The following is a 14,733-nucleotide window of genomic DNA, read 5'->3' as shown; positions in this document are numbered from 1 at the left end:
AAGGAATATGCAAAGGATAACAGATGATATACATATTTATTCACAAGCAAAGATTTGTAAAGTCTACTTTTGACAAGAGAATATGCATTGAGTCAACAACAATTCTGCAACCCCCAGAAAACTAAGATGCATATTAAAAACTACTCAAGTTTGGGCATCATCTGGTATATACTTGTTCCAACAAAGGTGATGCTTCTGAACTGAAAATAAATCATGAACAGACAGATATGTTGATCCTGTTGCATGTTGTCAAGGTTGCCAAATGGCCAAAAATGGACTTCAATGTCCACTTACTTGAGAGATGTATTTATGGACAGACACTATTAGAGATCCAGGTGTATTTCCTGTAATGCAGAGCAGAACGTTGCCAGTCAGAAGGGAATCAAGTCTACAGTTCCTAAAGCAGAGCTGGGGCTGGGGGGGGAGTGGCTGGGGGTGGGCAGGGGAAACAGTGCATGACTCTTGGTTCCAAAAATATGAAGTTTCCCTCAGTTCCTTGCCACTTGTGCAGCTAAGAGTTATGGGAAAAAATTGAGCAACTTATTTTTTATTTATTTAAAAGAAGAAAATGACTGTAGATGCTTCCAGGACTTCAGGTACAAGATTGAGCATGTCCCATTATCCTGTTTTAAACACCCTCAAAAAATCTTAGACCCCCATATAGCAAGACGAACACTTCAAAGTTAGAATATCACAGAAATCCCTCAAATATTTTGTACTTGTTGGGACACATAACATGGGACCCCTCTGGACCCCAATATACACAATTAGGAACTGGAGGCAAAATGAAGGGAAAGCTTTGATAGAGAAGTTACAGAGAAGCTATTCCTTTAAAGGATCTAGAAGAGCTTTAGACTGTTGATCTTCAAAGCACAAGGCACAACATATTTAGAGTTCAAGGATTTAAAATGATAATACCGTCACTGGATCACAGCCTACCAGGATATTTACTCTGTCTACTAGGTACAATTTAAATGAGTGGATTGATAGGCTGCATGCACATCAGGCATCCAGTTTCAACCATAGTAGATTCATAGTGCCGATACATTAATCTCAAGGGTAAGCTACACAAGCATGGCACAGAAAGAATGTCAATTAGCTTACTCCACATTTTAACCCACTGATTCTTAAGCAGGGCGACTTGAGATCATTTCAAAGAAGCCATGGGGCAACACACAACATTTAGCACTGTTAGATGTGAAAACATGATTCATGCAATAAACCCAGAGATTTCAAATAGAAATCCATAGTGTTAAAAACATTCTAACTTGTCTTTTTGTGTTCCTGGCAACAGAAGAATGACTAATTTTTCTGTAGTCAAAAACAAATGAAAACTAAGAGCCATCATTTTCAAAGGGGTGCCTCAAGTCTAAAAAATTTGAGAACCACAGTTTTAATCACAGCAAGCATAGATTGGAAAACATGGGACAAATTTATTTTAAGTGGGGCTGGTAGCCCCACCTAGTAAGACAATTTTTCATTATGACCCTCTTTGCAAGTGTTCATAATTTTGCTAAAAACTTTAGAGGACTGTGCTGAAATCCTCTATCCTAAGTCTGTTCTCAAGCTGATTTTTCCATTATCTTTTTGGTTAAAATAAACCAGTTAGTCCAAGAACAAATCTAAAGAAATCAACAGTATTTTACAAGTGTTAATAAATTGCTGTGATCATTTCTTCTTTAAATTTGCATGTCCCACAGCAGGAATCTGAGACTAATTCAGAATTAGCCTCTGTATAAGAGATGTCTCTTTGCTAGCTGTCCAAAATCGGCCCAAATTTGATCAGGAAATTACCCTTTGAAAAGCCATAAGGGTTGGTAGAGACTTGCTAGAGCTGACCAGCTAAAATCTCTGAAGATTCATTCTCCATTCATCACACACTCGCAGCTCCTACTGCTGACTAGACTGGCCACATGCCATCCTCAAAGAGCCAACCATGGCTGCATCACAGGGCTAGAAGGGTTCAGAAGGATGTTCCCTATATACTGGGAAGGGCGGCATATAAAGCAATAAAACTGCTCCAAGCCAGGCACCAGAGCTTAAAAGGGAATCTTCCTCACCTATGAGCTCCATAGCCCCTCTGTTAGCATGTACCCAGCCACCTGATCTGAATGAAGAGATGGCAAAAGAGACCAGAGTTAAGAAAAGGAGGAGACTGGGGTAGGGTATTTGATATGACTGGGATAGTGGAGGAAAAGCACAGAGATGTTACTGGGATTTGTAGAGGTGAAGTCTGGAAGCTGGTGAATGAAATGGGGGAAGACTGCAAGCTAGCTGGTTGACAAGGAGGACCACAGACTAGATGAACAGCTAGCAAGAAAGACTGACTCACTGGACCAAGGAGACAGGAACTAGTTGGGGAGAGGGACAAAACAGGAGATAAAGGAGATGAGAAAGAAGGACAAGAAGCCAGGGAGGAAGTAAAGGGAGACTGACTAGGAGCTAGCAATGGGGGAGGGAAGGAAAATTTAGATGAGCAAAAAGAAACTGGAGGGAGAGAGGAGGGAGCAAGGGGTAAAGGAGATCAAAGAAGTGACTAGAATTGACCAGGCAAGGAGACTGCAAAGGGAATAAGCCTGAGGAGTGAAGACAGCAACAGGATAGACAAGAATAGGACTATAAAAAGGAAGGACTGGGACTAGAAAGAAGGGACCAAGTTTTGGGGAAATTAACAGAAAAGGCTGTTTCCAATTGAGCACACACCCTTCCAGAGCCTAGGATGGAACTAGTACTTCAGAGTTGCACACCAAACTGGCAAAGAATACATTTCTTTCCCCCTGATGCTGAACTAAGATAGGGAGCTGAAGCAGTAAGACTGGAACCTGCCAAACAGACTGGAACTGTGACAAGGTGACATGGTTGAGAAAAGAAAGAGACAGGACTAGGATAAACAGGTAAAGGGAGCACAAGAAGGATCAGGGCAAAGTAGAGCACAGCCTTCCCAGAACGGAACCCAGGGTTCATGAGCCCCACCACTGCTTTGTCAGTTAGACAGAAGAAGACATCTCATCTCACTAAAATGCTTGTCCACATAAAGCAAGGGCAGTCAACCAGGGGCGCACATTCCACAAATGACGCAAAGCAGCCTCTGTGTGTGGCATGCAGCAGATCAGGGAGGGGACAAGCAATACAGTGGCAAATAGAGCAGGAAGCAGAGCAGCAGATTGGGTAGGGAAAGGGGATTGGATAGCAATCAGGGAAGGTGCAGGGCTCAGCTGCAGCACACCAGTCAAAGAGGTTGGCCCCCACTGACAGAGGATGCCACCCGATATTGCTAATAGTTACTCTGCTAACTCAAACAGAAGATATGTCTATGGTGGATCTGCCAGTGACCTATGGGTTAATTCAATGACACACCATGAAATTCTGGGGGGTTTTAGTTAGTTTGTTCTTAAATCCCAAGAAATGACAAACAAACTAAATTTAAAGAACATTATGATGGCTGCAAAAAATCAAGCTATCAAAAAGTTAGGAAATGCCAAAAATAGGCTTGACTGCAATCTTAATTCCACCCCTTTGTGTGAACACAGCCTTTAATTCCACAAGTCACAATTTTCTACCACAGGACCCATGTTGCATTCAATACATAGAGTGCCCCAAAGTCAGGTAATATTTTATTTTATCCTCAAGTGTTCAATATGTAGTCTTGGAACTTATTCACTGCATGCAATGGGGGTGGAGACAGAAGGATCATTATGTTTTCAATGGCAGGATGAGGGAATTTTAATTAAATAGCACCCTAATGACCAGAGACTGGCACTCACCCCTGTTTACTCTCAAGTAGTCTAGCAGTTAGGATTCATTGTCAAGCTCCTCAGTAGCATACTACCACTGGAGCTTGCTGATAGGGTAAACACATTTCATACAGTGACCTCCAGTTAGTTAGGTGAACAATGAAATATTTTAAAGTCCTGTATTCCCCTCACCTCTCTCCAAGATTGTGAAAAGTAAATACAAAAGACAATGTGAACAGTCATATTCTGCAGCTGACTGCATTGAAAGAAACATGTACAGCTACTCCTCGCTTAACATCATAGTTACGTTCTTGAAAAATGCAACTTTAAGTGAAACAATATTAAGCTAATCCAATTATGTCACAGTTGTCCCATACTAGCAGGTGGTGGCCAAACGTTATAACTGAACACTGCGCAACTTAAAACGAGTATGTTCTCTAATAGATCAGCGACATAATAACAAAACAACGTTAACCAGGACAACATTAAGCGTGCAGCACCTGTACAACAAATGTGGCTACATGAAGTAGCTCTATTAGGGCTGTGCAAAACGGCACCGTTCCATTTCAACCAGCGTTTCGATGAAACAGCATTCCATTTCAAATTTTGTTTCGATTTGAAACAGCTGTTCCATTCCATTGTAACAGTTTCGCTGTTTTAACGTTTCGCCCATAGGCTATAATGGGGAAGGTCAAAACAGCCTATAAGCTTTGTCATTTCTAGCCTGATTTGGATGAAACTTCAAGGAATGGTAGCTCTTTCTGAGGGCATGAGGCCTGCCAAGTATCAAGGAGATAGATGCAGGGGGTTTGGGGAAACCACACCCCAAAGTCTTGAAAGCAAAACTCATGTCATGTGTTAAGCCACAGCAGGGTCAAAACTGCAGGCATGCTAGCCTCTGCTGAAGCCACAAAGCCTGCCGAGTTTCAAGGAGATAGGTGCAAGTGTTTGGAGGAAACTGCACCTCAAGTTGCGGACAAGCAAAACTCGTGACATGGGTAACACTGTGTGTGTTAAGGCGCAGCAGGGTGAAAGCTTCAGGCCTGCTAGCCCCTGCTGAGGCCATGAAATCTGCCAGCTGTCAAGGAGATAGGTGCACGGGTTCTGAGGCCCTGCACCTCTAGCTGCGGACAGGCAAAACTCGTGACAAGTGCTTGTGCAACTGCTGCCTCTCATCAGGCAGCAGGACTGAAGATCCCCCATCACTTGCCACCGCAGACCTGGGGGTAATAACTGACCACAGTATGAACATGAGCCAGCAGTGCCAACAATACTCTAGCACACATCAATTGATGCATCGCCAGCAAAACCATTGAAAAAAGGTAATTCTCCTGCTCTACTCAGCTCTACTTGGCACTGGTGAAACCGCAGCTTGAGTACTGCATCCAGTTCTGGGCTCCACACTTTAACAAAGAAGTGGTAAAGCTTGAGAGAGTCCAGAGAAGCGCTACCCATATCATTAGAGACTTGCCCGGCAAGCTATTTGAGGAAAGGCTGAGGGACCTGGGACTCTTCAGCCTAAAAAAAGAGAAGGCTGAGTGGGGACTTGATAGCAGCTTACCACTACATCAGAAGCGTACATCTAGGGCTCGCTGAACAACTGTTCACCAGGGCACCACTGGGGAAAACTAGGAGTAACAGTCACAAACACCTGGAAGATTGTTTCAGGTTCAAATTAGGAAAAACTACATGACAAATAGGGTGTCCAGACTGTGGAATAAGCTCCCTTCAATGGTGGTGCAATCACCTACCCTGGAAATCTTCAATAGGAGACTAGACAGTCACCTTGCTAGGGTCACCTGACCCCCAGTTATCTTTCCTGCTTGATGCAGGGGGCTGAACCCAATGATCTTCCAAGGTCCCTTCCAGCCTTACAATCTATGAATCTATGAGTGGCTGGAGCCTCAGTCTTAGGAGATGTAGCTTTGAAACACTTCTTCCAGAGACTTCCAGAGCAAGCTTGGTCAGGTTCCTTAGCCTCCCTGAGCCTCAGCTAATCACCTGTAAAATGGAATAATTACACTTCACAATTCACAGGAGTGCTGTGAGAATAAATTCATTAAACAACTGTAGGCTTTGTGGCTGCAGCAGGGCCTAGCAGTCCTGCAGTTTCCACCCCCCTCTGCCCCAAGACAGACAGCTGCACAGGCACCTATGACACGAGTTTTGCCTGTCAGCAGCTAGAGGTGCAGGACCCCAGAACCCAGAACCTCTGCACTTATCTCCTTGACAGCTGGCAGGCTTCACGGCCTCAGCAGGGCCTAGCAGGCCTGCAGCTTTCACCCTGCTGCACCTTAACACACAGTGTCAACCATGTCATGAGTTTTGCTTGTCTGCAGCTTGAGGTGCAGTTTCCCCCAAGCCCCTGCACCTGTCTCCTTGAAACTTGGCAGGCCTCATGTCCGCAGAAGGGGCTACCATTCCTGCACATTTCATCCAAGTCAAGCCGGAAATTACAGTTATAAGCTGTTTCGACCTTCCTCATTATACCCTATAGGCGAAACGTCAAAGCAGCAGCGAAACGTTTCGACTTGCCTCATTTTGTTTTGAGCCTGTTTCGATGATATCTGTTTTGTTTCAATCTCAAAATGAGTTGAAACAAAACTGGCAGCTAAATTTCGCACAGCCCTAATCTCTATATGAGATACAGAAACAGAGATGACTCATCAACATTTCTGAAAGTAGGATTTCAGGATGCTTTATTAAATCTAATTGCCAAACAGAACCAAAGATAGTGCTGAAAGCAAGAAAACAATTACATCTCTAAGGAATAGGATTAGATGATTTAAGTAATCTTTTTCACATCTCCAAATTCTACTGCTAGATTTCATTTCTGTGGCTCAAAGATGCACACAAGCACACACAAAAAAACCTGAAACAAGAAAACTAACCCACACTTCAAAAAAAATAAATAAATAAAAAAACAAATTAAAAAAAAATCAGATTATTAATGGCTGTCCTCAAGTAGTTTTCTGTCCTCGTGGGCATCAGGAAAGTTATGTTGGGCTCAGTTTTTGTATCCATTTGATCAGATTACTCCTAAAACCTACAGCTGCTAAGAAAGGAATAAAAGACTAAATAATGTAATATCAAAATAAAGCAGGAAAATAGTTATCTCAGTTTTGGCATCCCATGGCAACAAAATCTACCAGGAACCCTGCATTGCATCTGGTGTAAATTATTTTCTCTGTACAACAGACTAGAGCTATTAATTATCTGTATGCTAGGAGGACATAAAGAGAACAGTTTCAAATATTCAGACAGAATTCTGCAGTTTAAACTCTCATCGTGGTTCTTAAAGCAACAAAATGATGTCAGCTCACAACCAGCTAAAAAAGCAAAACTAGAAGTTGATGTTGGTCGTATCAGGCTATGTAACAAACCTTTCAAAAGAATATGAAGTAACAGAACTAAAATGTACTTGGCAAGATGTCAGAAGGCTGGGGTATCATCTGAGCAGTAGATACTAACAGTATACAGCAATTCATCATCTCTTAGTATGCGGTGCAAACTTCTCTTACACCAAACCAAAAATAGATATAGTAGAAGAAAAATAAATGCTGCTAAGCTCTCAACACTGAAGGGAGGCAGGACTGACCTGCTGGCTTTGCATACTACACAAAACGCAACAAAGAAAATCCAAGGTTAGGAATGACAAACGGGCTATAATGCTACGTGACAGTACAGAGAAGGTATCTCAGAGAGGTATCTCAAGCTCACAGAGGGGAGAATAGGGACCGTATTAACTCATTCATATGAGGCTCATGAAACAGTACAGCATTAAACTGGCTGACTGAGGATAAAACATGTGTCATGATCACAACCAAGATCTTCTACTTCATTGTCATTTAGAATAAACATATTTACTTATTTGTTCAATTTATGTGCTGCCCTTCCCAAAGGCTCAGAGCAGCTTATAATAAAACAACAAAATAATTTATAATAAAAAGTAAGTAGAGTAGCAACATAAAACAAAAACCTCCTCAACAGAATACCAGCCTAACTCAGTATGCTAAATGCCTGTACAAACAGGAATGGTTTACAGCACTTTTGAAAGACGTACAGTCTCAGGTTCTAGCAGGCTTCAAGAGGAAGGGAGTTCCAGAGCTAACAGCAGCTGCTGAGAATGCTCTCCCACAAATTTTTGCCAAATCAACTCAGCGCATGAATGGTACTTGCAGGAGGTTACTCTTGGCTAAACTTAAGAGCTCATGATAAGGGACTGCCTTCCCCCTTATGCCATAAGTACCTCAGGCCTAGACAGTTTAGGGCCTCACAGGTCAAAACCAACATCTTGAACTTCACCCTAAAAGATACTTGGAGCCAGTGTAAACTCTAAAATACTGGAGCTGTGCCCCTCTGGCAACTCTTCCCTATCTGAAGGTGCTGCCATATTCTACACTAGCTGGAACTTCTAGAAGGTCAAGTGCACCCCCACATAGTTATGTTCAAAGTTATGACGGCATGAATGATGTCAACATCTAAGTCTGAAAGAAAGGGTTGTAGCTTTCTTACCAGATAGGAGCTGATGAAAGCTTCCCCTAGCTACCTCTGCCACCTGAAAATTTAAGTGGAGCAGAGGATCCAAGAGCACTTCAAGGCTGCAAACCTGAGTGACAAGAGGAGGCTGAATCCAAGCAATGGTAAGTGTTCCAATCCCCTGCATATCAAGAAGTCTGCCCACCACCATGACATCTATCTTGTATGGATTCAGTTTTAATTGGTTTACCCACATTCAGTCCCCAGCTGCAGCAGGCACTGAAAAGGAGAGACTGCAGAGACTGGGTCAGATGAGAAAGAGAAGTAGAGCTGAGCCTCATCAGAAAACTGATGGCACCTCACTCCAAATCTCCACACATCTCACTCAGCAGCCTCATATACATATTGAAGAGGAGTGAAAAGCTGGTGCCTTGGGGACCTCCTAGAAAAGGTCCAAAAGGGATAGTGAGCACTTGCCCATTACTACCATCTGAAGCCTCCCTGCCAGGAAAGAGCTGAACAAAGCTGTCCTGCAAATATCCACCAGGTCACATAAATGCTTTATTGGCATCTCTTGGATAATCATATAAAATGCTGCTGAAATATCTAGTAAGAAAAGCAGGGCACAATTTCTTGTGTCAATCTCCAGGCTAAGATCAACAACCAAGGCCACAGGTGCAGTCATAGTGCTATATCCAAAAAGAAAGCCAGATTGACAAGAGTAAAGGAATCAGACAGCATTCAGATGTTGACATCTGAATTATTAAAGGAAATAGGTTCACAACTCTTGAAATGACTATTCAGTATAAACAAACCTCCAGGTTACCTTTAACAGACTACTGGAATCTTAACCATGATTTATCAACAACAGCCTTAACTAAATTTTATATTCTTCCCTTCCTCTGTCAAGAGCTAGAGGGCAATAACTGTCATAAGGTATGGAAGTCTGCAGTGAGTATGTGAATTCCATCAGTAAATGCCTTGGTTATGGGGTTATATTGTGCACTAGGGCCTGTGCAAGTAGGCAGATATTCAATCGGGCTTCAGATTCAGCAGCTTCAGATGCCAGGGACCCAATCCGAAGCTCCAGATCGGTTTCCTGTTTCCATCTGGCCGAAGTGGCACCAAAGCTTTGGAGCCGCCTCGGAGATCCAGCCATAGAGTATAACAGGGAAATCAATGAAATAGCTATACACTTTCTTGGTTTTTGTCTAATTTGAATGGAACTTGCAGGGGTGGTAGCCTCTCCTGAGAGCATGAAGCCTGCCAAGTTTCAAGAAGATCTGTTTAAAGGTTCGGGGGGAACTGCACCCCAAATTCTTGAAAGCAAAACTCATGTCACATGTATGTGTTACACCACAGGGGGGTGAAAACTGCAGGGGTGGTGGCCTCTGGTGAGGCCACAAAGCCCGTCAAATTTCAAGGAGATAAGTGCAGGGGTTTGGGGGAAACTGCACCTCAAGCTGCGGACAAGCAAAACTCGTGACATGGGTGACACTGTGTGTGTTAAGGCGCAGCAGGATGAAAGCTGAAGGGATGGTAGCCCCTGCTGCAACCACGAAGCCTGCCAGCTGTCAAGGAGATAGGTGCACGGGTTCTGAGGCCCTGCACCTCTAGCTGCTGACAGGCAAAACTCGTGACATGGGTGCTTGTGCAACTGTGTCTGTCTGGGGGCACAGGGGGCTGCAGGGGACTACTCCAGGCCTGACTGCTAAGCTACTGTGTTACCAGTTACCAATTAATCATGATTCAATCAGAGACCAGCTCAACATACAGTACCTAGCTACTATATAACAAGTTAATGAGCAAGGATTAACATCTACAAAACCACAGACTAAGAAGAAGAAATAATCAATACAGGCAATCAACTGCCCGAAGACAGACACAGTTACACAAGCACCCATGTCACGAGTTTTGTCTGTCAGCAGCTAGGGGTGAAGGACCCCAGAACCCCCTTGCACGCATCTCCTTGACAACTGGCAGGCTTCGTGGCCTGAGCAGGGGCCACTACCCCTGCAGTTTTCAGCCCGCTGCAACTGCGCCTTAACACACACACACACACACACACACACAGGGTCATCTATGTCACGAGTTTTACCTGTCAGCAGCTTGAGATGCAGTTCCCCCCAAACCCCTGCACCTATTTTCTTGAAACTTGGCAGGCTTCATGCTTTCAGCAGAGGCTACCACCCCTGCAAGTTTCATTCAAATCAGAAAAAAAAAAACACAAAGCTATAGACATTTCACCGATTCCCCATTATACCCTATGGCCAGATCTCCGAAGGGGCTCCAAAGTTTTTCCAAAGTGGTTCAGAAGCTCCGAAACGCTTTGGAAAGCCTAAAGAAGCCAGTGCTTCGATCCGGACATGCTGCTTCGGATGCCAAAGCACCCGAAGCTTCTCCAGATCCGAAGCATGGTCTGAAGCCTTGCACAGCCCTATTGTACACTAACCCTGTCAGTTGAAAGTTCATCCAGAAAGTTTCTTTAGTATACCAGGCAGTGGTTAGGGTGCTCTAAAAGAAAATCTTTACGTAAACCACATGCAGAAGAGAGATACAAAACTTGTCAACATGCTCTGCAAGTATCACAGGTAGCCACCAAGACCAAAGGTAGTGAAACTGGTCGTTCAATTAAAATTCACTGAATTCGCATGAAACTAAACTCAGAAACAAAGGCTAAACAGAAGGTATTTAGATTCTGAATTTTCAAACTAAGAACTGTCCCAGCATCTGTACAACTCTTTATACAACGGAGCTGTCCTCTTTGCTGTGATTACTAACCACTACCATAATACAAATAATATGTTAATGTCATATGCATACTAAGGTGCAATTAGATTGCAATGCAAGATCTATGCACCCAATGAGAATCCCTGGGAAAGTTAATCAGAATGCACAGATAAAGGGCTATCTAGACTACAGGTAGAACATGGGCAGGAAAAAGGAAGCAGGTGAGTTAAGGCTGATACTGGCACTTTAACAATTATTTCTACTATTTGTTCCTCCCCAGGAGGAACAACATTACTGACCTAAGTTTTAAAAGACACTATTATTCTCTACCTTATATTACAGGATTTCTGCTTAAGAATTACTGTACATGTTTCATGGCTATTTGGTTGGTAATTTTGTGAAAATGCGTTTCACCCTTAGCATGCATCAGTTGTGCCCATGAAGCCCATGAGTCACCTTGCAGCACTCTTCTGGAGCACTTCCAGCCATTTCTGTGCCCATTTTCTACCTGCCAGCTTTATCATTAATCTCTTTGAAGGAAACCGATTTTAGTTTCTGATCATGAGAAACATCCTCATATGTCAACTTCAAATTCCCAGTTTGGCAGTTCACAGAATACATTAAAAGGAAGTTTGCACATTATGCAGAATGGACATCCATATCATCCCTTCAACTGAGTCTAGAGTAGCTAGTGATATTACCGAATCAGAAACACAGCACGAGAAAAGAGCTTTAAATCTTTTAAACCTTTATCTATCTTTTCTTTTCACTGACTTGAATGCAGGCACCTACCCTGGAGATCTTTAAAAGGAGACTGGACACACACCTTACTGGGGTTATTTGACCCCAGCAGTCTTTCCTGCCCAAAGCAGGGGGGGGCTGGACTTGATGAGGTCCCTTCTGTGCGGGTCGGGAACAATCCGAGGCCCTTTTGTGCACCGCGGGCTGTGGCCAGCAGCCCGGACATGCGGGGTCGGAGAAAGCAGGCGACATGCTAGAATTAGGCACGGACGCTTAGTGGTTGATTCAAGATTGTTTACTTACACCGTAGATGGTCGCGGTGTAGGCTGGACAGTTTCCCAGGTAAAGCTCCGCTTAAATCCCTATGTTAAGGACTCGGACAAAACTCTGACTCACACGAAGTTGTCGAGGCTCCGTGGAACTTTTTGCACGCAGGAAAGAGGGATACGTCGAGGATTGCGCTCGGCGATGGGGAGAAGAATCGATAGGTGATCAGTCTATCAATCAGCCAGCCGCAGGTCAAATCTCCGTAGAGGCACTCTGCAGCATGCTCGAAGTTCTCCAACTAGGGCAGAAACCACCCAAGCCTCTTATACGGCCAGCAAGCCAATTGCTAGCCGCCACGTGGGAATAATTTAGAACTGACCAATAGTGGGGCACGAATTTAAATACAAATGGCAGGAACTCCTTGCAACATGCATTTCTATGCTGCAAAGAAGAAATGCACCCTGCAAAGAAAGCTTCAAACGGCGGGAAAATAATTCAGCGGTGCCAAAGCACACACAAACAAAAAATCACACCCTTGGGTTGTGACACCTTCCAGCACTAAACTTCTGTGAATGCGATACATACCCAGCAGACAAGGTTTCTTGGGTGACTCTGATATCTTTTATTAGACCAACCCAAATAGTTGGAAAATAATTATTAAGCAAGCTTTCGGGTTCAAAAACCTTTCGTCAAGCTAAGGAAGTTTCAGCAGTTGGTATGCGCTCTTCCTGGATGGAAGAGCACACACTAACTGCTGAAACTTCCTTAGCCTGACGAAGGGTTTTTGAACCCGAAAGCTTGCTTAATAATTATTTTCCAACTATTTGGGTTGGTCTAATAAAAGATAATCAGAGTCACCCAAGAAACCTTGTCTGCCTATGTCCTTAGACCAACACGGCTACAACCTACACCCCTGTATACATACCCAGCTGCATTATCAACTCAAATCAGTTGGGGAATCTTTTATGAAGGTGGTGTGATCACAACAACAGAAGTACATTGTTAGAGTTTCATCAAAACATGCATTAGCTTAAATTAAGCTTTGTTGGTTTTGAAGTCATTCCAATATATAGAGATTATACTTTCCTTCTTTCCAACCCAGCACACCTGGGCAGATCATACATTCTGGCACAAACTGCACTCCATATATTCTTTCAAAAAATTCTAGAAAAATAAATCTTTCATATATATTAATTATCATGCTAATAAGCAGGATGCAATTTTATAGCTTTTGCAAAAATATAGGCCATGAATGCAAGGATTAGATTAACAATTGTGATTCCCTCCATATAGCATCAACATAAAGAACTTCACTAGAGTTGGACAGGCTTATATAAACTTCTCACAAATTTGTATTTTGCAATTAGTGTTCATGAGGTATTTACCAACTGTGCTGGTAGAGATTATAAATTTCATGAAACCCTAAATGCAATTGTGAACTTGCATGAGTGAAGCTGGCAAACAAAACTATGCAACTGCTTATTGAAATACGCTATTATACCCTTGAGACAGGCAAGTAACAAAAAATGGTATCTATTTTTTTTTAAATATACTGACTGATCCAAGGAAATTATGGTTCAGTAAATATTAGTCCAATACCATGAAGAGCGGAGCTTTTACAACCTTTGTAGACAAGCAAAGAAAAACGGTTCCTTTGCTGGGCTCCCATAACCTTACTTGCCATCTCCACACAATCATATGTGCACACAGACTTCAGAAAGGGAAAAATTGCTTTTTTCTTGGATTTGAGTATGGGGCTGGGCCAAAGCTTGAGCTGCTACTGCCCTGCTGTCAGGCTGGGGTAGCTTGTGCAACAGTGGAGTGGGTAAATGGTAAGCCTCAAGGTGTACAACCTGGAGGAGCATACAGGGGAGAACACTCAGCACCAGGGGTGCTGGTGGCTCCAGCCCTGACTCAGGCAAGGGGCCAGAGTTGCTACTGCCACCACTGGGCCAGGCCAGGGCCAGAGCCACTGTGTGCTCCATGTCCTGGGCCAGAACTGGAGCCAGAATCACCGCATAGGGGAAGTGGCAAGGAGACAAGTGCAGGTGGGTACGAAGCCTGTTATCCCTCCCCTTCCCAATTACTTTCCCTACCACCATTTGTCTCCTGACTGCTGCTTTTCCCTGCCACAGAAATGGAGGTGTGCATGTGTGGGGGATGGGGGGGGAAGAGGATTAAGATGATCCTCCCATAAAGAGAGTCTACATGGGGGGGGCAGAACTACAACAAATTTATAATTTTCCATGTACAGAATCAAAGTACTGAGGGGAGGGGTCATCTTAAATTCAAAGTTGTCTTGGATGTGGCTAAATAAAGCAGATAAGATCTGACAGAGAGCAACTAACATATGCATATTCCTGATTGTTCACTGTCACCTATGGAAAGAAGCAAGCCTAAAAGCAATCCAAGTCAAAAAAACAATAGGTTCCAGCAGGCTTGAAGGACAAGACCCTTTAACTCATGCCTAACTTCTTCATCTGCAAAAGAAGTTACTCACATTCTTCCTACACCTTCATACATGCGTGTCTCGTCCACCAGCGTCATAATCTCAGTGTCCGTGAGGTGCGCGTGCTTTTTTGTCCTGTTCAACTGTTCTATCTGCATATCTGCCAGCTTCACCTTCTGCTGAGTGTCAATGACCTTGGCCTGCAGCTCAGTAAAAGCCTAAGGGAGAAGCGCGGGAGAAGCAGTCAGGGCCGGGGGGAACAGGGCCAGGCTCTGCGCCGCAGCGGTTTCCTTTCCCCTCAGAAATCGCAGCGGCAGCCGCGAGCCCGCAGGC

General features: G+C 43.7%; 1 protein-coding gene across 1 annotated transcript in view; it reads right to left on the bottom strand.

Annotated features, from left to right (window-relative positions):
- Positions 1–14,733, bottom strand: part of PFDN1 (prefoldin subunit 1) — a 60,628-nt gene that overhangs the window by 45,575 nt on the left and 320 nt on the right. Inside the window, exon 2 of the mRNA XM_006261780.3 lies at positions 14,452–14,618. Coding sequence (XP_006261842.1) covers positions 14,452–14,618 — 167 coding nt within the window. The remainder of the gene's footprint in view (positions 1–14,451; positions 14,619–14,733) is intronic.

Source organism: Alligator mississippiensis, chromosome 9 (genome assembly GCF_030867095.1).
Source record: "Alligator mississippiensis isolate rAllMis1 chromosome 9, rAllMis1, whole genome shotgun sequence".
NCBI lineage: Eukaryota > Metazoa > Chordata > Crocodylia > Alligatoridae > Alligator > Alligator mississippiensis.
Note: the sequence above shows the minus strand (reverse complement) of the source record. Positions and strands in the feature narration are given on the sequence as shown.